The sequence below is a fragment of the Parasteatoda tepidariorum genome, chromosome 7 (genome assembly GCF_982258835.1).
Source record: "Parasteatoda tepidariorum strain Cologne lab strain chromosome 7, Ptep-v5.0, whole genome shotgun sequence".
NCBI classification, from domain to species: Eukaryota; Metazoa; Arthropoda; class Arachnida; order Araneae; family Theridiidae; genus Parasteatoda; species Parasteatoda tepidariorum.
Genome location: NC_141761.1, coordinates 1,981,857 through 2,006,051, shown reverse-complemented (window position 1 = coordinate 2,006,051; position 24,195 = coordinate 1,981,857). Strand labels below are relative to the sequence as shown.

Sequence of the window (24,195 nt, the reverse complement as noted above, 5' to 3'; positions counted from 1 at the left end):
AAAATTTATATATTTTTTATAAAGGATAGTGTTTCTAAATGTTCTAGAAAAAATAAATTTAAAATTTTGAAGAAACACTTATATTTTGAATAGTAACCAAAATCTTGTACTTTTGAAAACTTACATCATTTGTAATATTACGTATTCACTAGGGGGCTCCGCCCCCTGCTCGCTACCGCTCGCCAACCCCCGAGAATTGCTACGCAATTCTTCTTTGTTTGCTTCGCAAACAAATTTTAATACATTTATATAAGGATTTAAATGCGGAGCAGAGCATAAGGGATTTTATTTAACAATGTACTAATCAATCAACTTAATAATCAGTAAAATACAAAATTTTTAGTAATTTGCAAGGAATTCTATCATGATAATGAGATTCGAATACATATATATTAGAAGTTATTATAAGGGCATTAGCCGGAACTGAAGTTCCGTTACCGAAGCACGTGTGGCAGAGCAGATTTGATTCAATTCAGAGGGAATCATATACTGGATGCCGGACGCTCCCTTTAGAGTGCGTCACCCCCCCCCCCCCCTATTAATTGACATTCAAATTATAAAAACAAAAATAAAAAACAATCACAATTTACCATAATGGTTATCAAAGAAAAAAACTATGCAAAAAAATAAGATATTTACAAAACTTCTGCATAAACAATGTTCTTAAAGCAACATGATTAAATTCAAAGGGAATCATGTACTGGATGCTCTCTTTAGAGGGCATCACCCCCCAATTAATTTACATTCAAATTATAGAAACAAAAATAAAAAACATAATAACAATTTGCATTTGTATAAAAAAGTTTTCCCAGTACCACCTGGGCCATCGATAAAAAATAATTTGTTGGAATTGTTAACATCATTAATGCAATTTATAATTTCTTGAAAGGCTTGTTTCTGTTCAAGATTAAGTTTCGATATCATATCTTGAGAAATTTTGAGATGCTGCTCTGAAGAAACTTCATCAACATTTGATGGTTCTATCGTAACAACAGATGGTAATCCATAGTCAGACAAAGTTTTGTCCTCACTGTTTAAACGGCTTTCAATTTCCAGAAGGCACTCATTCTCATTTGCATCTTCACACATGTAGCTTTTAAATTTATCCCACAACTGAATGGCATCAATTTGATTGCAAGCCAATAACAAATGTGAGAAAAAAACGCAGAGCTCTTTGGGCATCATAAAATGAACCACTTCTGTTAACATTTCCTCCATTTTATTGTCCCCATCACCAAATCCCAAAGTATAAGCTGCTTCACGAAAAGAGTTGAACGTTACGCCATCAACTGTTCGCAAATCCTCAAATGATACTGGACCACAAACATGATGTAGCAAATATTTTAAGAAGAATCGTTCACTGTCTCTGGGTGAAACGGCATACATGCGAACAACTATCTTATTATTTCCATGTTGCCTTCTTTTCCATTGGCGATCTTTTTGTACCCACACATAATGCTTTGGGATCTCGATATATTTCAAAGATTTTGCTTCCACATCATTCTCATTCAACTGGAAAAAACCCATCAACTGAGTTACAGAATTCACAGAATTTATGGCATTAACTTCTTGACCCTCTTGAAATGTTACCTGTTGATTACCAGGCAAATGTACTGGCAATCTAATAACTGTATGGCTGTTGTCATGCATCGGCAATTCCAATAAACGCCAAGCTGCCTCCATTGAGGTTACATATCGGCTATCGATGAACTCGTCAACTTCATTTCTTAATTGTACCCCATTATCATCATTCGAAATTGTCACCTTGATTCTGTCGTGCCCTTTGTTAACATATTTAAAAATGTATTTGTACGCCATTACACTTCCACAGTACTCCACATTGATATGACAATTGTATTTCAGAAGGAGATAGGCATTGTAGGGAACAACCATCGAATTATCGACAGGAATTAGCAAGTTTCCAATACGTTTGTTATAGAAATGCATATCACTCCTGTTATCTCTACGTCTATATAAAGGAAAACCATCACCAGACATATCCGTTTCTTCTCGAAAAGCGAAAGGAAATTTTTTTGTACAGATGCCACTTGTTTTGTCATAACATGGAGTTGCTTCACTATGTGGGCCATGTAACATATGTTTGGACACTTTTTGATGCAGATTTGGAAAATTATCTTTTGGAGGTATTTCAGCACAGATAAATCTATCAATTGATGATGGGGTCAGCAATTTGTCACGTGGGTTGAGAATGAATAAACAATGGGCATGTGGGAGACCTCTCTTTTGAAATTCACTATTAAAAGTATAGCCCATTATTTTGCCAAAAACCTTTCCTGCAGCTATCTCTTTCACAAACTCCTCAAATCTGCAATAGAATGCTCGTACAACAACATGTGGAATGTCACTTGCAGTGAATCCTGTTGGAAGTTGACTCAAGTATTCTCTAATTTCTGGCCACTGTGGATTTGCTGTGAAAGTTACAAACAAATCAGGTCGTCCGACATCTCTTGAGAGAGCCATACAATCTTGGAAATGCTGCTGCATTGCTCTCGGACTGCCAACAAATGATGATGGAAGAATGACAGCTCGCCCAAGTCGTACAATGTCTGAGGTATTGGCGGAACTATACTGCACATGATCAATCAGCCCTTGAAGTGTTTCTCTCCGAAATAAATTCTGATGACTTTTGATATAATTCAGCCTGTTCTACTCCATAGTAATGTAACCATGTAGAATATATTGCTGGGATAAACGACCAGCAGAGGTGAAAATGTTAAAGTCTCTAAGCACTCGCAACCGCCATCCAAAATACTGTACAGCAGTAACACGACTTGATCCTGCATTATTTGGTACATTTAGGGAATAACCAGGATCACCTGATGGAAAAAGCAATGGGAAAACCATTGGTTCCACATGATGAGACAGTTTATACATCTTTTGACACACAAACTGGTGTTTTGGGTATGCGATAAATTGTACATGATCGGGTATTAAACCTTCAGCACCTGTCACAACAACAGCCGACACTTCAGCAGCAGCACCAGATGTTGGAAGATTATAACGTCTGCCATCAGTAGTGGTCAACTTGTGAAATTCAAGGCGAACACTCTCCGTAGGATGCCTCTTATAAGCTTCAAACAGCGATTTATACACTTGAGCGTATGGGTTTAGCTGCATAACATCTTGAATGATTTTTATAACACTTGGTTTGCAGCGCTCAGATGTTCGGCAGGCCAAAGCAGTTTCATTTTCATGGATATAGATTTGAGCAAAACGTGGTTTTTCATTGCTCGCTGGCATGATGCTGGTTGTGGCCATTGCGTTAACTTCCCCACGAAGAGCAACACAGCTTATACCTTTAAATTGAATTTCTTGGGTTGCACAAAATGCTGCCATAGCAAAAGACGAATTGTGAAAACGTATATTTTGCCTGAAATTCATTGAGTCATTGTCATTTCCCAATAAAAGCTGTTTCAAAGTTTCTGGATACGGATGAGTTGGGTTCAGCTTTATCTTACCATTGTGACAGCAATTGTGTTTTATTCTTCCATGCTCTGCTACAAAGGATAGTGCCCTGCAATGAGAGCATTCTACAGACATAGATCCAATCAAAAGAGGTGGACAGTCATCACTGTACGATTCTCCCAAATACTGATTTTCATCTATTTCTCGAAGACGATTAGCTGCCCTACTTCGATTTTCTCTTTGGCGGGCATTAGTAAGCTCTCGATTATTTTGTCGATTTATTCTTCGACGCTCTTGTTCATTTTGACGAAACGTGGGATCCAATCTCCGCTGTCTGCGATATTCTCGATCGCGATCTGTCCTGTCAGACATTATACTGAAATTACAAATGATGGAAATGAGTTGAATAAATAAATGTGATTTAAAATTTAACCATTTTAAGGTAAGCAAGCCTCAGTAAGTTTTATAATAGCAAACAACAAAAATGTAAACATTAAAAGATATCAATCACTGGATAGGCATAAGAATGATAAGATAAGATGAGATGTAATCAGCAAAAACCCACTCAAAGTAAATCAGCAAAAAAGCTTTGACGCGAATGCGTTCTCTTTTCTGATTGGCTTAAAACTGCATCCTCGCTTGGATTGGCTACTTCTTTCATACTGTCACGTGATACCTTAGATTTCATTGGCTGGTGCGACACCATCACTGGATTTTTATATATAGTTAGATTTTCATGTGTTATTGAAAATCTGCAGTGATATCATTAAGAAATTTATTTATAACCAAATTTAGTGTATAGTATAGATTATACTAAAAATTAGACATTTTTAAAGATAAACATTAGCAGTTTTGTACATTAGACATCTTCTTTTAAAGAAAAATCTTTTAATATTCTTTTAAATCTTCTTAATAATCTTTTTAACATAAGACAATACAAATTTAAGTGCTTTCTGTTAAATACACAGAGTAGTTAGTGTCGATTTACAGTATATTCAGCCTATTCATTTACTATGCTGAAAATTTAGTTTATCCAAATACTTGTGAATTTCATTTTGCTGAATACGATATAGTTTTGTTGAATATCTAAATATTCAGCTGTTGAATAATTACTTCTTGCTTTCAAGATATGCATTATTTGTATTCTTAATGCAAGTGGAGAAAAAAAAATTAAGAGATAAAAATTTTTTTAAAATGATAAGTGTAATAATTATAAATAAATATAATAAACAATATGAATTATATTTATCATTATTCATGAATATAACTACTTTTAAATTCAAATTAACATACTGGATAATAAAGATATTTGGTAAAACATTAAAAAAAATTTTTTATACACTTGTATCAAGTTTGTATTTATACAACATAACTTGTAAGTTCCTTATAAATATTAGTTATATGTTCCTTATATGTCAAAAATGCATAGTAATAAACTTTTAATTTTCTTAAGTATCAAAAAAAATTTTTTTTTTTTTTTTTAAATATAAAATATTTAAACAATTTTTGTGCAATATTTTTCTGCACATGCATTTGAATATAAATTTCTGAGATTTTAAATCTGTTATTTTACCTTAATTTTAATTAAATATTTTAAAACCTGCTGATTACCTATAGTATAATTAAATTTCAATATAATGCATGGCAACTGTTGGGACAGTTTAAACCAGTATTATACCCTTGTCATGTCAAAAACCACTTTTTGACGTCAAAAACCCAACCCTGCTAAAAAGAATACTAAGCTTCTAGAAAACAAAATTAGTGAATTTCTTTTAATGATTGAAAATGAAAATTTCATTGTGAGAGCTGCTGCCAGAGCTGTTGACATACCTTACTTAGCTTTACACTTTCCCTTAAAGAAGTTAAAAAATCCAGCAAAAGTAACCCATGTGGGAACTCTCTTATATTTCAGAAGAACATGAGAATGAGTTGGCTGATTGCCTAAAATGTATGGCAGGATGCAAAGATTTTTGAAAATTTAAAGTGTTAATCGTTCTTCTTGCTTTGAAATAAATCATTTTATTAGCTGCTTAAGCATATCTTTTTGGTTTATTTGTTTGATCTTGATGTCTTATTTGTTAATTACCATTATATAATTATTTTTAAACAGCCCCTTTACAATAGAAACTGGTGATCAGTAATTACCCCAGAAGTGATCAGGAATTACCCCAGAAATGATCAAGACCATTGGTAATTCCTGATCACTAAAAATTTTAAATCTTTTAAATTCTAATTAGATTTTCAAACAAAAAGAAGGTGGCATTGGACTCATCTCATATAGCCTCAAACTTCCAGTAAATATTAAAATTCTATTTTGAATAGTTTTTTCACAAAATAGATGTTTGCGTTTTTTGATCAGGAATTACCCCAGGTCACCCTACTGTATTTTTTGCTTATCACAATACGGAAGTTTCTGGAAATCCAAAGCCCAGAAGTTTCAGGAAATCATTGATTACATTTATGTATAAAAATTCTTGTATATTTTATTTAAAAATATTAGAACTTGAATTTATACTTTGCATATTTTTCATTTGTAAATATTTTTTCTGGTCCAATAATAAATGTGATTGGAGATAACTTATACATTATTATTCCTTTAAATTAAACTGCATATAATTTATTTGGAATTACATGATTCAAAAATATCAATGACTTAAATTTATAAAAACTAATTTTTTGAAATGCGTCATTGATGATTTTACTCAAACTTTTCAGGATTTTTTTGTTGGATTCACAATTACCCTTGTTTTCATCAATAGATCTTTTTACTTTATGGTTCACTGTAGAGCCAAAATTTAATGATTTTTTATGCACAAAGACTAGACTGTTTATCTGTCTTGCATCGATATTTTTTGTATGCAAACAAAAGGTCGCACTATTTTCTCTTAATTTCTTCTCTTGTAGATTTACAAAACTTGTTTTAAAATTCTTCAAAATTGTTGTGTACTGTAATTTTTGGTGGAAAGGTCTTGTCATCATACATCAGGTTTGCCACTCCACAGGGAAAACCTGAAAAATACAGGAAATTTAAAAATCACCTGAAATGACAGCAGAGATGGTTGTGCTTTGGAAAAAATTCGAATTTTTCGCTAACCGCGATCCGAAAGTTTCCAGAAATCCTAGGTCTGGAAGTTTCATGAAATCATCGATCACATTTGTGTATAAAAATTCTTGTAGATTTTATTTAGAAATATTAGAACTAGAATTTATGCTTGGTAACTCTTTCATTTGTAAATATTTTTTTTCTGGTAGAATAATAAATGTGATTTGAGGTAAAAGTAAACTTATGCATAATTATTCATTTAAATTACGCTGCATATAATTTAATTAGAATTTCATGTTTTGAAAATATCAAGGATTTAAATGTATAAAGACATAAAATTTTTGAAATGGGTCATTAAAAGTTTCCAGAAATCCTAGGTCTGGAAGTTTCATGAAATCATCGATCACATTTGTGTATAAAAATTCTTGTAGATTTTATTTAGAAATATTAGAACTAGAATTTATGCTTGGCAACTCTTTCATTTGTAAATATTTTTTTTCTGGTAGAATAATAAATGTGATTAGAGGTAAAAGTAAACTTATGCATAATTATTCATTTAAATTACGCTGCATATAATTTAATGATGTTTTTCATGTTTTGAAAATATCAAGGATTTAAATTTATAAAGACATAAAATTTTTGAAATGGGCCATTAACGATTTTATTCTAGAAATTTTCAGGATTTTCGAGTTGGGCTCACAATCACCGCTGTAACACAGAAAATGCATTGAATTTTGAGATTTTCTGTACAAACAGGGAATTTTCTTTCTTATTTGTGTCTTTTAAAAAATAGTGACCAATCAAAGCGTAATCGGGATATTGAAGGATGATATTCCAACTTTACTAAACTATTTCATTTACTACTATAGCATTATTTAAGTGTGTTCAGCTGTTCCTTTGTTTCTTCTCCAAGTTTTTACAGCAGTTAAAACTAGTATAGTGCATATACCTTCGGTTGGAAATTCTCTTTGCGTGAACTAGCAGACATCTATGCCATAATTGAGATTGAAATCATCAATGTACTATCGGGTACCAGGGTTGGAGTTTTTGCCAGGACAGTGGCAAAAACCTGGTAAAAACCGGCAAAAACCATATTATCTAAATTGCTGATTAAATATTATTACAAAATACTTGAAACAAATTTAAATCAATCATAAGGAATAATGATTTTGATACATTACATGAAAAAATTATTTTTAACATATTAATAATTAATATACCTAAGGGTAATAATTTTTAAAAGATTGAAAGTTTTTGATCTCTTTTCATTTTGGAATCCTAAAATAAATGTTTTTTTTACAAATAAATATTATTATTTGTATAATACTATTATTTGATATAAAAAATTATTATTTGTACAATAATTAACTACACATGTTGATAGATATTTTATGCTTTAAATTATATTTTTATTAATTTAAAATAAGTTCATTTCACTGGAAAAAAGAGAATAATCAAATTTTCGAATCAATAATGTTTTAAACTACTAAAATGATATATTATTACATTATCATTTAATTATGGAATAATAGTTTTGTTAATTTTTTTGTAATTATTTATATTCATAGTATATATTTCAATTTTAGGAATAATTTTGTATCAAAAATGTGTTTTTGTCCTCTCATCTTGAAAAATATAGGTTTTTGCCACTTTGCTTGGCAAAAACCTGTTTTTGCCAGGACGGTTTTTACCGGTATTTACCATGGTTTTTTCCACCTGCGGCAAAATCTTGCCAACCCTGTCGGGTACAATGTTCAACATCGCACATGTAGACATCAATGTTAACGATACATCGGGAAACATGGTACACATCTCAGTAAATAGTTATTTCCGATCTTCGAAAAATAACCAATCCAAACAGCCGATTGACGATATGTTTTTTATAATTGCTCAAGGAGGCGAAAATTTTTGTTTTTATGAATGACATAGATATACCAACTTTTTTCTTCTTTATATTTTGTTTAATATTAATAAGTGGGCTTTATGAATAAGTCACATTTGTGAACCTTTATTTACTGGCATTATTATTAATTGTTGAATGTAATTATAGATGAATTCTGCTCAAGAGATGGCATCATCGCAGGGAATGACTGAATCAGAAAGAGGAGGACCCAAGACACCTGTTAGCGCTCCACCCATTACTCCTGACAAAATGCTGTATCGCCAGAGATATAAGGAACGTAAAATTGGTCATCGTAGAGTGAACGAAGAGGGAGAAATAACATTTAAAAAAGTAAGTATATTTTCTTCAATGGTCCATTCATTTGTTTTTATTGGGTTTAGAGTATAGCAATAAAGAAAAAAAAGAGATTTATAAAACTTTAAGACGCAATTGATTTTTACAAAAGTAGTGCTACTTCAAGATATTATGCATTGTAATTATTTTATAACTATATTTCAATCTCTATATACTGTTTTTGCATGAGTATTTAAGCATACTAGAAAATGATTTTATTTTTTTGAAGTTATCTACTACAAATAATGGAACATGAATTATGAGTTAAGCTGTTTTATATCTGCTCCAATCTGAAAACATCAGACAGTCAGATATCAGACAAAAAAACTGGCCTCGCAAAAAAAGGAGAAAGATCTGAACTTCTTTTACAATCAATCAAATTCTATCAAGCCAAGAGAAATTCCTTATAGTATTTATTTATCTAACAGCCATGGAGTATAGTGCAAAATTTGATTTAAATAAATAATATTAAGTGCACCATACCACTACATATTTTTAAATTAAACAAAAATATATATATTTTTAATATTAATTTAGCCGTGTGACGTGTTTTATTCAAAGCCATTCAAAAATGAAATAAACGATACTAGATTTAGCTCTCTATGCCAATTAGTTCTAGCTGTTAAAGAAATTTAAAAAGTGTAAAAGATGTAAACTTTTTAGTTTTCATCCATCTTGTTAGTTCTACCTAAGAGTCAAAATAAACTGACATTTTGTAGGGGTCTGTGCAGGGTAAATTTACTACCTTTTTAGCGATACCTTCACAAATTCAACCTGAGGAAAAACGGTAGTTTCACAAATTGCTTTTAAAAAAGCAAGTCCTCATGCAAACCCGTGCTCGTTGCAATTTATGAAAAAGAGGAGCTTTTCTGTCAGCTATCTTTTACAAAAAAATAGCTCACGTTTGGTCAGATAATGCAATGTGATAAGTCTAACTGGTCGCTTATGCCATATCAAACCGAGCTTCTTTTTTTTTTTTTGAGTTTTTTTATAATGAAATACCGAGGCTCTCCCTGTATAAACTACACAGGAAGTCAAAATTCTGAGCATTATTCTAAACATTGGAATATTATCCTAAACACTATTGAAAATTTATTTTAACAAACCTTTATTTTTTGATGAAAAATTTTTTGTTCTCTGTGAAACTTTTTTCTGTTTGACCTAACAAAAATTTTATCATAATGAAAATAAATTTTACTGTTAAATGCATATTTTTATTAAATTCAAGTTGAAATTTAACTATGGACAATGATTTTTATGGATTTTTAAATTTGGATACAATTTTAAGCCTAGAAGTTTACAATAGCGAAATTATTTTTGAAATAGAATAAAAATAAATAGAAATTTATGAGTCATAATATGATTAATAAATGTATGATTTTTATTTATCGTGACAATTTTTGAAAATGTTTTCTTACTTTACCATATTTTCGTGTTGATTTTTTAATATAATTTTTGATTTTCACAAAATAGGTACCTCTCAAAAAAAAAAAAAAAAAAAACCAGACAGACCTCTGTTTTAATTTTTTGTTAATTTTGTATGCAATTGCATTATTCTCATTGAATTCTTTTTCTTTCCTTAATATAGATAGGCACATCAGTTATAATGCAGAGTATACAACTGGGCATTGGCCATGCAATTGGGTCATTGGCCTCAAAGCCTGAGCGTGATCTACTTATGATGGATTTCACAATTGTTGAAACTGTCAGCTTCCCTCCGTTAGTATATCATTTTTACTTTTTCAGTAAGAACTCCCCCCGCCTCACTGCCATGGTAAGAAGAAAGGATAGCTTTACTTCACTCAGCGGGTTAACGCTATAGAGCGACGAAAATAATTACCTTTATCTCTCCAACCTAAGCCAAAATCTGTCCTAAACAGTGACCCCACACACCTACTTGAAATAGTTAAAATTTGTCACCATAGTAACCACCACAAGTCCAATGACTGGGGGAGTTCTTACTTTAGACAAACTATACAATAGTCGGCTTTGTTGTTCATTCTTAACTCTATTTGATTATAATAATGATTATACTATTTTATTTGTAAATTTAGTATTCAATATATTTATTTATAAAGTTTTTAATATGCAAGCACAAGATTCTTCTGATTTGGCAAAATTCCCGACTTTCTAAACTTTATAAGAAATTCAATTATTAAACTTACGCAAGCATATTGAATATTTGCATGAATTTCTAAAGTTTATAAATCTTGATTTATAAGCTTTCTTTATAAATCGTGATTTTATTCTCTTTAATCATGATTTATATAGAAAGTTTAATAGTGTTTTAGACTGTCAATCTACACTTATACTTTGAAAAAAAAAATTATTAATAAAATGATATAATATATTAATAAAACAATATATTAATAAAACGATATAATATTTTAGCAATCTTTTTACATCATTATGTTTTACTATACTCTTTTATGAAAAGTATTGGAAGAATAATTTATTTTAATTACTTAAGAAATTCATTAAAGAAGAGCCCTGGTTTATGTTTTTTAGTCATTTTCCTGAATATTACATCCATATTTCCCCTTTTACAAATTGGAATTTCTAAGTCTTTGAAACTGTAATTTAGATACTATTATTCTTTTCTATTGTATTATTATTATTCTATTGTTATTACTATTCTATTATTATTATTTTGACGCCCGGCGGCTGAGCGGTAGCGCTTCACAATGTTGTGCCACATGTCCCTGGTTCAATCCTCGGGCCGGGCAAGGTTGACTCAGGCTTTCATCCCTTCAGTGGGTCGATTGATGAGTTCCAAGCATGCTTGGGAACTAAACACTGGGGGTTCCGTGTTCGGCTGACCACCTGACCGGAACATCTGCTCCTGCACCCCTAAGCCCAAGGTCAAGAAAACTGAGATGGGCACAGTAGGCCTTGGCCCTCTATGGGCTGTCGTTTAGTTTAGTATTATTATTATTTTGATAATGATTATTTTCATCTTCTGTTATAGGGATGGATCTAGTGTCACACCTGCTCACAGCTTCTCTGAATTCAAGTTCAAAACCTACGCTCCCCTCGCATTCCGCTATTTCCGAGATCTGTTTGGGATTGCTCCTGACGACTTTTTACTCTCCCTCTGCAATCATCCCATGCGTGAATTAAACAACCCTGGCGCCAGTGGAAGCATTTTTTACGTCACCGATGATGATGAATTCATAATAAAAACTGTACAAAAGGGAGAGGCTGAGTTTTTACAAAAACTTCTGCCAGGTTACTACATGAATCTAAATCAGAACCCCAGAACTTTACTTCCAAAGTTTTTCGGACTTTACTGTTACCAGGTATATCTGTAAAATTAGGAAATATTTTACCTTTTTTGTACCTAAGTAGTTTTTCTGTTTGTAACTTGCTCTGATAAGAAATTACTTAATATGGTAGATTTTCATAACATTCCTTTGACATGTGAGGCTTTATATTAACAGTTAGGTGCACAGTGTTTTTAAAAAGTGCTTATTTTTGATTTAAGTTTTTTAAAAGTCCTTACAGGTGCTTTTTATATTCAGAGTTTGAGAAAAGGGCTTGATTTTTCTATCTTATAAAAAAAGATTTTCTCTTTGCCATGACGGTTGTTGTATTAAATTGCAAATGCAAAAAATGCACGATTTTTCACATTTTTCTCTGCTATATTTATCATAAACTAGTTACTTTATCATGATTATGTAAAGTTTTTGAGTTATATTGATTTTATGTTTATAAATTACGAACCTTAAATGATAAAAAAAATATAATTTTTGTTACTGCACAGATCCTAATTATGATTTGGGGGGAGGGGTGATTAAAAATAATTTTTGAATGCTTAAAAAGTACTTATTTTTTGTTAAAAAATCTGGCTACGCACCCTGTCTGTATATCTCTTGCTCTGATAAGAAATTCTTTAATACGGTAGATTTTCATAACACTAATTTGAAGTGTGAGGTTTTGTATTACAGTAGCTACACAAATATCTGACGTCCAATCACTGGCAGTACATTTGACACTATTCATTATTAGACCTGCAGTTTCTAATTAAAAAGTTTGGCTGCTAAAAATAAAGAATTAAAAGTAAGATTTCTCAATTTTTTTTAAAAAAAATCTTTTTCTCATTTTCAATTATTATATAAGATCTAAAAACAAATATTTTTTTATTTTAAATTTTATTTAACCCACAACAAAATTGGGGTAATAGGACTCGTGGAACAATGTTGTGTCATTTTACTCATGGTTCAATTATTATTTTCATAGACTTTTTATATGTCTGCTTTTTTAAGAGTGTTTCTGATAGACATTTTTTCTTTTATTGCCACTTTTTAAATGAGTTTTTCCACTTCTGAGTTTTGTTTTTATCATTGGGCTGCAATTTGAATAGTTTTTCTGTAATTTTTTTCTCTTTTTTATTGTCTTTTTTCCCCTAAGAATACATATTTTTTAAAACCTTTTTTTCAAAATTTTGCATATTTTAATTGCAAATTTTGTATATTTTGCATTTTTTGAAAGCATTTCTAATAATTTTTTTTCAATTGTGCCATCTCTTTCAAATTATGTGGTAAAACAAAAAACTGAGATTTTCAGTGTTAAGATTTGTTTTTAGAAATAAAAACAAGATAATATCTTAACAGTGATTGTGTTTTTTACTTTTGAGTATTTTTTTTATTATGGCTCAGCATTAATTGAAGTTTATTTTTAGTAATTTTTATAGACTACAACCATTATATTTTTTTTCTTCACTTTATCATTAATTTTTTATAAGTATCAATTGTAATAGTTTTTAATCAAGACATTAAAAATAGAGATTTGTTTTACTTAATAATTCTGCATTTCCCGTGAATTCAATTCCAAGTAGTTGCCTTTTATTGTATGACACTAGTGTTTGTTAATTACTGTTCTGTAAATTCAACAGCTGAGTTTTTTTGCATTTTTTTTTATTCATTATGTCAGATAATATGAAGGATCAATGTGAATGGCAGTTTATGTCATAGAATTAGTATTTTTAAAAGTGAAACCATGTATTTTTTTTCTTTATAGGGACACTGTTTAAACATGTCCCTCTGAAACTAATTTATTTAAGACCAACAGTTTCTGAAATTTAAAAGAATTAACTCGCATACTATAAAGCTTAACTAACAGAGAAAATTGCTTTGTTAAAAACAGTGTTTGTACCCGTAAAAAATTTAAAAAAAAAAAACTATTTTTTTTAAAAAGGTATATCGAACAGCAGACAGTAGATTCAGTAAAGTTTTCTTTGCTGGGAAATATAAATTATTAAAATTTGGGATACAGTCTTGATTTGTGATGAAACTAAAAATTGAAATTTGCACTTATAAAATACTAAAAATATATTTAAAAAAAAATTGTACCATAAATATTATATTATTAATATCCAGTCAGGGAGAGTGTCGATATTTTTACAATACTCCTGGATAACTTCACATGATATATTGATGTGTAATCGAAGAGCAACTGCAGTGTTGCCACCGTCTACTGAAATGTGACTATTTGCAACTATTTCCGGCCCGACTATAGCAACTTTTTCTACTATTAGAAAAAGCTACTATTTTCAGGAAAAGGAGACTATTGGGAGACTTTTCTTTCCTCCAGCGATGATTTTTATCATAAATTGTGTTGACAACCTGCCACATGTGGGAGCTCCTGAACACAATGAATCTTTTTTTCTTAAAAAATAAAAAATGTTAAATTGCAAATTTGAGTCATCACTTTTTTAATGCACTCAAGTTGCACAGTTTCCATTGCAAGTCTATTTTGTTTCTCGATAGCCGTTTCAACGTATATTGCTACGAAATTCTGCAGAATTTTAAAAACCCAATTTTTCATATGATATAACGATGCGTGAATTTAGAATTTGAATAATCGCTTCTCCCAAAATGTGTATCGATATGTAGATATTTGCTAAACCAATTATTGATAGTGGGGGAAGTTTGTTTCGGAAAAGTATGTTTTTTCTATGGAAAAGTATTTAATTTTTAGACTTTTTTCATATAAGAATTTAGTGTTCGAGTGCTAATGATTATATAAAAATTATCATATTTGCCATCCACTTGACTAATTAGTTTTCACGGTATATGACAGCTCATTTAATGAAATTTTAGTAATATTACTGAAAAAAATTTTTGTTCTTATTTCGGCAACTATTTTCATGCTACTAAGAACAACTTTTTTGTTCATTTTCTGTGGTAACCCTGCAATTGATAGTGCTGCTCATTCATCCTGTATAAATTCCGTTATTGGGTGTATGTTGCTTTAAAATGTCATTATTTTGCTTAGGATATATGAAATTCTGGTCGAAAAATAGCAATAATCTTAGTCTTTTTTTTTTCTTTTTTTTTTTTTAAATCAAATTTCTTTTTAACTTTTAAAAATTTTTAGTTTAAATAAAATAAAAATACATCTCCTAAGATGTTTTTTTTTTTTTTTACAAAGAAGTGTTTTGAACATTTTCAAAAATCCCCAACCTTGTTACTTAATGGTTGTAAATTTTGCTTATCGTAAGTTATTTGCAAGTCATGTCAAATGATTAACCTGAGTTTTAATATTTGATGAGCTAAACTTCTGAAGAGGTGTTTTTCTTAATCTAATAATGTAATGTTACCCTGAGGATGCAACAGTAACAAGTAGTAGTTAGAAATTAAATTAGAATTATTTTAGAAATGTCTTTCAGTTTTGCCCTTGATTTCTTAAGTTTTGATTAATATTTACTTCTTTTTTTTTTTAATCCTGCAAGAGGAACGAGTATTCAGCTTTTATATATAAATTCTTAAACTTAAATAGAAACATTTTTCTCATGCTAATAAATATTAAAAGTATTCTCTTAATATAAACCCTTTAAACCATGTATTTTTTATTATTAATATTATAATTATCCTTTTATATTAACTCTTGGAAGAGAATTCAGGGATTTGTCTAGGACAAATTTACTACCATTTAGCAGTACCTTTACAGATTCAACTTAAGGAAAAACTGTAGTTTTGCAAAATACTTTTAAAAAAGCAAGTTCTGAAATTCTCTTCCCCCCTTCCACTACTTAAAATTTGTTGTTGTATTTCTGTAAAAATGATAAACCAGGAATTAATTACGCATTTTGATTTGCAATGGAACCCTTCCGTGGATTGCTTTTCTGAGGAAAAAGAGCTCTACGAATATGTATCCACTTGAAAATGTTCTCATAATGAAAAAAACTTTTAATGCTAGTGCTCTTAAATGTATGTTTTTATTAAATTCAAGTTGAAATTTGACCATGGACAATGATTTTTATGGATTTTTAAATTTGGATACAATCTTAAGCCCAAAATTTTACAATAGCATAATTGTTTTTGAACATATGAGACAAATATATATAGAAATTTACCAGCCGTCAATGATTTTTATTTGTGGAAACAATTTTTTAAAATATTTTCCATATTTTACCATATTTTTGTGTTGATTTTTTAATATAATTTTTAATTTTCTCAAATTATGTCTAAATTTTCATAAAATAGGTACCTTTTAAAAAAAACCTAGGCTAACTCCTGTAATTACCATGCACCTATTTCTCATAGCCCTAAATGTGTTATTGCTTTATATTAAAAGTTTTGTATACACTTAGTTTCTTGTTGGGCAGTTATTTCATTATTTGTTCCAAATTTCTGGATATTCCAATGTAATCCTTTACATCCCATGTGCATCCCATGTAGCTATGTAATTATAGTTTGATTGTAAATTGTTGAATAATTGAGTTTCGATTTACTATCATTATTATAAATTTTCACTTAGTATCAACATTTCTGAAATGCTGAAAATAACTTTAAAAGTGGCACAAGGCCAAATAATTTTATCTTTGTAAGCTGTACGCTAAATGTTTGTACATCAATCGTTCATGAATAACCATTAAATAGCATTTTTGTATTTCAGACATTATACAATAACAAAATATGTTGACTTTTCAAGTCAAAAATATTTCTGAATCAATATTATACAACACAAGGCATTTTTTACGTTCCCAAACAAAAATTCTCTTACTTTTGTCTACAAAAAGTTGGAACATACAATGGAATAGGAATATAAATATTTTAAACTTTTTTTCTATTGACCTCACTTTCATTTAATGTCTCTACAAAACATGAGAAAATAAAGTCAAAAATGTTACCCGAAAGTAATTTGAATGACTAAAACAGTTTTTTGTTGTAATATTTCAGACAATTTTCTTTAAACTTAACTCTTATTTCTTTATTTTGTTTTCCAGTGTGGAGGTAAAAATATCCGTTTAGTTGTGATGAATAATTTATTGCCTTCCTGTATCAAACTGCATGAAAAATATGATCTGAAAGGTAATTTGTGAATTTAACATTTAATAATTACTGTAATTATTTAAGATGAAGAATTATTTGGTACTAATACATATATTATTTATGTGATATACATACATGTCATTTTTTTTAAAAGTTTTCTGTCACTCTTTAAAGACTTCTTATCTGCTACTTTCTGCTTCTTGCAGAAGAATCTATGTTTGCTTTGGTAGCAAAATTTGTGCATTCATGCTCGATTCCTTTTTAATGAATTGATTTAATATTTAAACTACCATTAACATTCAAATATACAAAGACTTGACTGTTTATTGTGTTTTAAATCGTGCTGAAATGTGAATTAAGTAATTGTCTACAATATCACTTTATTAATTTTACTACCACCAGGAAATTTTTTTTAAAGATTGTAAAAGTTGGCAGATATGAGACCTTATTTTTTAAAAATCTTTTTCTTGTAAATACATGTCTGGTACCAACAAAAAATATATGACTGCTTTTAAACGAACCTCATCCGAAGGATTTCTCTTTTTTGTTTGAATATATATTTTGTTTGATAATATGTTTGATATTTTGTTTGAATATCATTGACGATAGCGAATCAAAAACTTGATTATACAAAATTTTAAGACTTATGCTAAATCCATTTAACAAGATGTTTACATACATGCGATTCTTCCGCCAATTCGATTCTTTTGGTTTGGCGAATTCTCGCCATTTTGAATCTCTGGAATCTTTTTTGCGATTTCAATATCATAGATCTTCGTATTTCTCTTCTCATTGGCACGACAGCCCAGGGTGGACCCTGGCCTTCTCAACAAGCCCATGCCAAGACATTCTTCCCTAAGCCAAGGCTCTCCAGTTTATTATCTTTAAAACTTGTAGGTCCTTTTCAAGGCAGTCTAAAAATCTTAGGTTTGGTCGTCCTTTTTTTCTTGTACTTGCTGGCCTGGCACTGAAGACTTTTTTGGTTGTCCTGCTATCCTCCATTCTCACAATGTGGCCTGCCCATTTAATCCTTTGAATTTTGATAAATTGAATGACATCAGATTCTTTACATGCTTTGTAAAGTTCCGTGTTTGATCTTCTAAACCAGGTACCGTTTTTACTTATTCCACCAAAAATGCTTCGCAATATTTTTCTCTCAAATCTAGCTATCATATTTTCATCTCCACGGGTCATTGTCCAGGTCTCATATGCGTATGTGAGCACTGATCGTATAAGATATTTATAGAGTAACACTTTTGTTTTTCTTTTTATTAGGCTTGACTTATATTTTTTGAGACCATAAAAACACTTATTGGCCATCGTGATTCTCGTGTGTATTTCTTGTGCAGTGTCATTTTTGTTGTTCATCTTAGAACACAAATAGGTAAAGCTATCAACGGCTTCGAATTTGTATGCTCCAATTTCAAACTGTGTTTCTTCATAGCCAGCTTTTGTGCAGGGCATATATTTAGTTTTATTTTCATTGATTCTTAATCCCATCTTAATGGCTTCCTTCTCCTGACATAAAAAGGATTGTGTTAGAGCTGTCTGCGTTCTAGCGATAATATCTAAATCATCAGCAAAAGCCAATATTTGAACTGATTTGTTGAAGATATTTCCTCGGATGTTGATGTTGATGTTTGAGTCCCTTACTTTTTTTTCTTCTAATACTAGATTAAAGAGGAGACATGCCAAGGCATCTCCCTGTCGAATACCATTTTTAATTTCTATTGGATGGGAAAGACAATTATGTATCTTGACCATGATTTTGGTTTCACTTAGTGTCAAGCTAATCAGCTTCACTAGTTTCTCCGGTATATTAAATTCTCTTAAGACTGATATTAGAGTTTTTCAGTTAATACTATCATAAGCTGTTTTAAAATCAATAAACAGATGGTGCGTGTCAATACCAAATTCTATGTTAAAAATTTGCTCTGAGGTGGATCGCCCCTTCCTGAATCCAGTCTGATAATCTCCAATTATATTGTCGACAAGTGGGGAGAGTCTTTTGAAAAGGATGTTAGAAAATACTTTATAACTTGTACAGAGCAGGATAATTCCTCTGTAGTTTGAGCAATCCAGCATATCTCCTTTCTTATGTATCGTACAGGTCATGCTGGTTTTCCACTCTTCAGGGATTAATTCTTCGTATTTACCTGTTTTGAAAGTTATGCATTGAGATTATTATTCACGTGATTTAAAAATCCCACATAACGATTCCTATTTGCGAGATTTAAAAATCCAATATCATAATATCTAAGTGATGGGGGAAAAAAACCCACCTTATTTGAAGGAATTGAAATTATCACTGTTTTCTTTTCTTGTCATTTTAGTCATTATCTAGTCTTCTAAATGTTTTTAGAATGTAAGTAATAAATTAAAAAAAGATATCTTCAATTTCAAACAATTTTAATGCAAATTGTAGCAATTTTGAAAATTGAAATTTTGAAGGAAAAAGAAAGTAAAAGCTGAGAGTAATTATGATAGCTTGAGAGTAATTACTTAGAATGTCTTTTATTTTGTTAACAATCAATATATATATATATTTAAATTTGTTTTCTAGGGAGTACCTACAAGCGGAAAGCAAATAAAACGGAGCGTAAAAAATCCTCTCCAACATTTAAAGATTTGGACTTCATAGATCACCATAATGAAGGAATTTTACTTGAACATGACACCTACAATGCATTGATCAAGACAATGCAAAGAGATTGCAGAGTAATTTTTTCCTTTTTTTACCTCCTCCCATTTGAATGGTTAATGAAGTCCTATTAATATTAGTAAAAATGCACAGAAATAATTAAATCTTGGGCCAGTGTTACCTCAGAAGGAAATATGTTTCTTTCAGGTTACAAAAATAAGACTGTAAGAAACTGGAGAAAATATTAGTTTGTTAAAAATGTTCTGCAACTCTTGTGAACATTTCAACTTTAAGAATTTTCATTTTGTGTTGTTGTTTTTCGGTGTTCTTAGTGTAAACTTTCATCAATAAGCTCTAAATGACTTTGGATGAAACTGAACGTCGGGCTTTGATTCGCTATTGCTATAAACGAGATCTTTCTGGAAGGGCGTTGCGAAACTTTTTTAACAACCTAATAGTAGGAACTAAAAATGATCAATACAATTGTTCAGCAATAAGTTTTAAAGGAGTAGCTTAAATATAAACAAATTAAATTTAATGTAGTATTAAAAAGTAAGAAACTCGTTTAGAAATTATGTTTATTTTCATATTTAGTTGTATGGAAAATTTTAAAATCTATATGTTTAAGTTTGAGGGATTTACAAAATTTGCATTCTATTTTTAATCGTGGATTTAATGTTTTTTTTTTAGCAGTGTATATGTTAGTTGGTAGTATATGCTTAGTTTGTTAATTCAGCGTTGTTAATAAAGATTTTATGATGTTGTTTTAACAGATTATATAATTATAAAATAAGATTTCATAAAATACAGAAACAGTGTTGCTACGCTACCTAGAAAAGTAAGGGTGTTTGGAAATTGACTGAAAAATCAGGGAATTTTTATTGAAAATCTAGAAATGTCAGGGAGTTTAGTTTGACTACCGTGAAACTTGTGGCCTTTGCTTTTACTATGCGTTCACATTTCTTATGCAAGAGTTCCCTTGTTTGACAAGAAACCAAATTTTACAGGTTTTGTGCCTCAATTATTTTTTTGGTTTTGGTGCCTCAGTAAACTTTCAAATGATAGAATGCATAACGGATGGATTATACTACACATTGTCTATTCCTATTTTTTATTAAGAAATTTACTAGGATTGTATTTTTATTATCTCGTATAAATTACGAATATTTTTCATTGTCAATTTTCTTAATCCTCTATCATTACCGAAATTATGCATCGTTGGTGTCAACAACAGTATGGTGACTTTTTATGGTACCACCCCATAATGAAATAGTTCCATTTCTCCATTAATTTTGTTTTTCGGTACAAAACTTTTTTTAAAAAATTTATTTCAATTACCGATGATTTTTAATTATTCGAGTTCTATAAAAACAAGTTTTAAAAGCATAACTAAAATAAACACGATGGTGTCAAATTACCATGGAAATATTAATTTGGTGATTTAGTTTGCATATGCTACCACAATTATGTTAATCATTCAGATAATCTTGCATAGCAAAAAAATAATAATAAAGTATAACAGAATGTGCAAATAACATCTTTTTTTTATTACTTTATTTTATTTTATTATAACATAACATAGCAAACGTAACTGATGATATCTTTAAAATATTTGAAAAACTGAATGGTCTATAACTCATTTTAAAGCACTGGTTTCCGCTAAATGAGCGAGAAAATTCCAATTTTTTTAACTGTCACTGTGTTTAAAATATAATTAATGAATTGTAAATCAGGATTCTTATTCTGTGTTTACAATTTTACACATTTAGATTCATTTTGAATCTCACATTCTTAGAGCTTACTGTATACCCTTAATCTGGTTTACAATCAGTCAGGTGGACATAAGCAGAAATTCTTTATTTTATTATATATATAGATTATTTGCTGTCCTTCGCCATGAATTGACGTTATTAGATTAATCAAAGCACATTTTTAGCGAAATAAAGGCTTACTGCATTATTCAGTATTATCTGGCATAATGCTGTTTCTCAAAATTCTCATGATAATGAAAATTTACCATATACAAGCTGCTTTCTCCTGTACTTATATCTTCGAGGGGCTGTGAAAAATCTTTTATAAAACTGCACATTATTGATGTCAATAATATTATGGCGGCTTTTTACATTATCCTGTAGCGAATAAGTATATTTTCTCCACCAATTAAACTTTTTAGTACATTGCTTGTTTCAATTAGTACCTATTACCTATTTTTCCATTGATTTTTTACTTAAATTACCATTAATTTTAAATTATTTAGCTTTATAAATATCCGCTTTAAAAGCATAGCAATAAACAAAATGCCTCGTTTCAGATAACCTTAAAAATATTAATCTGACAATGCAAATACTTATCAGATGACGAAAAAAAATTTAAAAAATTCTTTTTTTTCTCTCCATTTTGTAGTGAGTAGTATTTGGCAACTTATAAAAAAAAAAGTAGATTTGAATATCTTAAAAATTTAAAAAGTTTCAAGCAATCTTCTAAGTAGTCTTCTTATTCTTTAATAGAATGCTCAAGATAAAAAGGGTTTTCCAATTATACCAATAGAAAAAAGCTCACCAGTAATAGATTTTGAATAAATTGTTAACAAATTGTCAAAAACAAAAATATTTAAAACGAAAATTCATGTATCATAATAAATATATTAAAATTTGAAAACCAACATTGAAAGGGCAAAAAAAAAAAAAAAAAAAAAAAAAAAACGTATTGCGTATAGTGTGTGTCAGAAAGTGATTATTCAATCACAAAATTTTAATGTCTTAATAATATATTTATAATATCAGATGCTTTTAAACCTTATTGAAAAGACTTAAAAATTATAAGTAACTGTAAAAAAATGATTATACAACATGGATTTAAGATAAAATTGCTGTGAATTGAATGCAATTCAAACTTAAGTATGAAATTTGTGTGTCTTAATAACTTTGTATAAAAAAATAATTTAAAAAAATCAATGTGGAAGTAGTTTTGAAATAAATTATAATAAGAGGTTATATAGATTGTAAAGCTCTGTTTAGAACTAAAATAAATAGAAAAGAATCATTTCATTTTTAAAAAATTAAATATAAGAAATTTTACTTCTTTATTCTATATAAAATTTTATTTGCCTTCATTTGAACTATTCATTAAATAGTTATCATTAAACAATTATATTTTGTAATTTTTAGTCTCTTCCGTTTTTGCAGTTTCTCCCAGTGTGTTTTAAAAAATAGATTTCTTTCAAACAACAGGGTTACCACTCCACAGGGAAAATCTGGAAAATACAGGGAATTTACAAATCTCCTGAAATAACAGGAAAAATGAAAGAAAATTTCTTTTTTTTTTCTTTACAATTTGGTACTAAAATACTGAGAATTTTGTTTCTTAGTTTTGTTTAAAAAATGGATATCTGCGCACCTGGAAAGTCCTGAATTTCGGTATTGAACAAAATTTTTCAGGTTATGATTTTTGCTATTTTTTTAAAAAAATCATGGAAAGTCCTGGATTTAGGTCTCTGAAAAATCTAATTTTTAAAATGGAATCTCCCTCTCCCCAATTTCATCCTGTTCCAAACATCTGAATTTCTAACAAAATCACCACTCAGTCATATTTTATTTGAGTATAAAATAATTTTATCATGTTCTTTAAAAATTATGGTGTTCTTTCAAAAAATGAACGAAAAAATATCATATCTAGAGCGAATTATCCTTTAAACTCTCTTCTGTGATTTAAGAATTTTTATTATTATTATTTTTTTTAAATTTTATCAATTTAAAATTCTAGTTGAATCAAGCCAGTTATTGGCGAATTTTTTTAATTCCGAAATGAACAGAAAAATCAGGAGTATTTCTTTCCTTTCTGATGAACAAGAAAAATATCTTTAGAATATAATTCTGCAGAAAAATTTTTTTTTAGCTTTTGTGTTTTTTTCAACTATTTTATTGTTTCAACTCTTTCTTTACTCTGTTTTTTAAGTTTAAAATCTATAAATATGAAGATGAAGAGTATAATAGTTTTGGTTATGCCTATTTCGAATAATGTTATTATAATGCTTTTTTTAATTTATTGTTGCGTTTTTGTTGGAGAAAATAGCAATTTCGTTAAGTCATGAAAAATTCTTGGAATTAGTCATGGAAAATCATGAAAAGTCATGAATTTGAAAATCTAAAATGTAGCAGATACCCTGTCTATGGGATATTTAAGGATGATGTTCCAACTATACTAAACTATTTCATTTACTACTATAGCATTATCTAAGCTGTTTTCCCAGCCATTAAAACTAGCCCACTATAGCTGACACAAGAGCACGGTAATTGTTGTTTCCTCTTAATATAGTGTGTATAATATGTAGAGGGTAAACAAAGATAATTTTTTTGAAACTAGATTTGAGTGGCAACCCTGAACACAATACTATTCCTGATTGTAATTAATACAGACTATTTAGAATGAAATCTCTTTTTTTAGGTTCTGGAATCATTTAAAATAATGGACTACTCTTTATTGGTCGGTATTCACAACATTCATGCTGCTCACAGAGAAAGGGAGAAACATTTGGTGAGATGATTTCATTGATATCTAATAAATTAATATTTAA

General features: G+C 29.6%; 1 protein-coding gene across 8 annotated transcripts in view; it reads left to right on the top strand.

Annotated features, from left to right (window-relative positions):
* LOC107444683 (phosphatidylinositol 4-phosphate 5-kinase type-1 alpha) overlaps positions 1 to 24,195 on the top strand; it is a 78,418-nt gene that overhangs the window by 15,646 nt on the left and 38,577 nt on the right. For all 8 annotated transcript variants that reach the window (XR_015435027.1, XM_087167011.1, XM_087167014.1 and 5 more), the window contains 6 exons: positions 8,520 to 8,702; positions 10,294 to 10,424; positions 11,674 to 12,004; positions 16,936 to 17,020; positions 19,545 to 19,699; positions 24,066 to 24,155. Coding sequence is in view for 7 of the 8 variants with exons in the window: in XM_087167011.1 (XP_087023137.1) it covers positions 8,520 to 8,702; positions 10,294 to 10,424; positions 11,674 to 12,004; positions 16,936 to 17,020; positions 19,545 to 19,699; positions 24,066 to 24,155 (975 nt within the window). In the remaining variant the exon portion in view is untranslated. The remainder of the gene's footprint in view (positions 1 to 8,519; positions 8,703 to 10,293; positions 10,425 to 11,673; positions 12,005 to 16,935; positions 17,021 to 19,544; positions 19,700 to 24,065; positions 24,156 to 24,195) is intronic.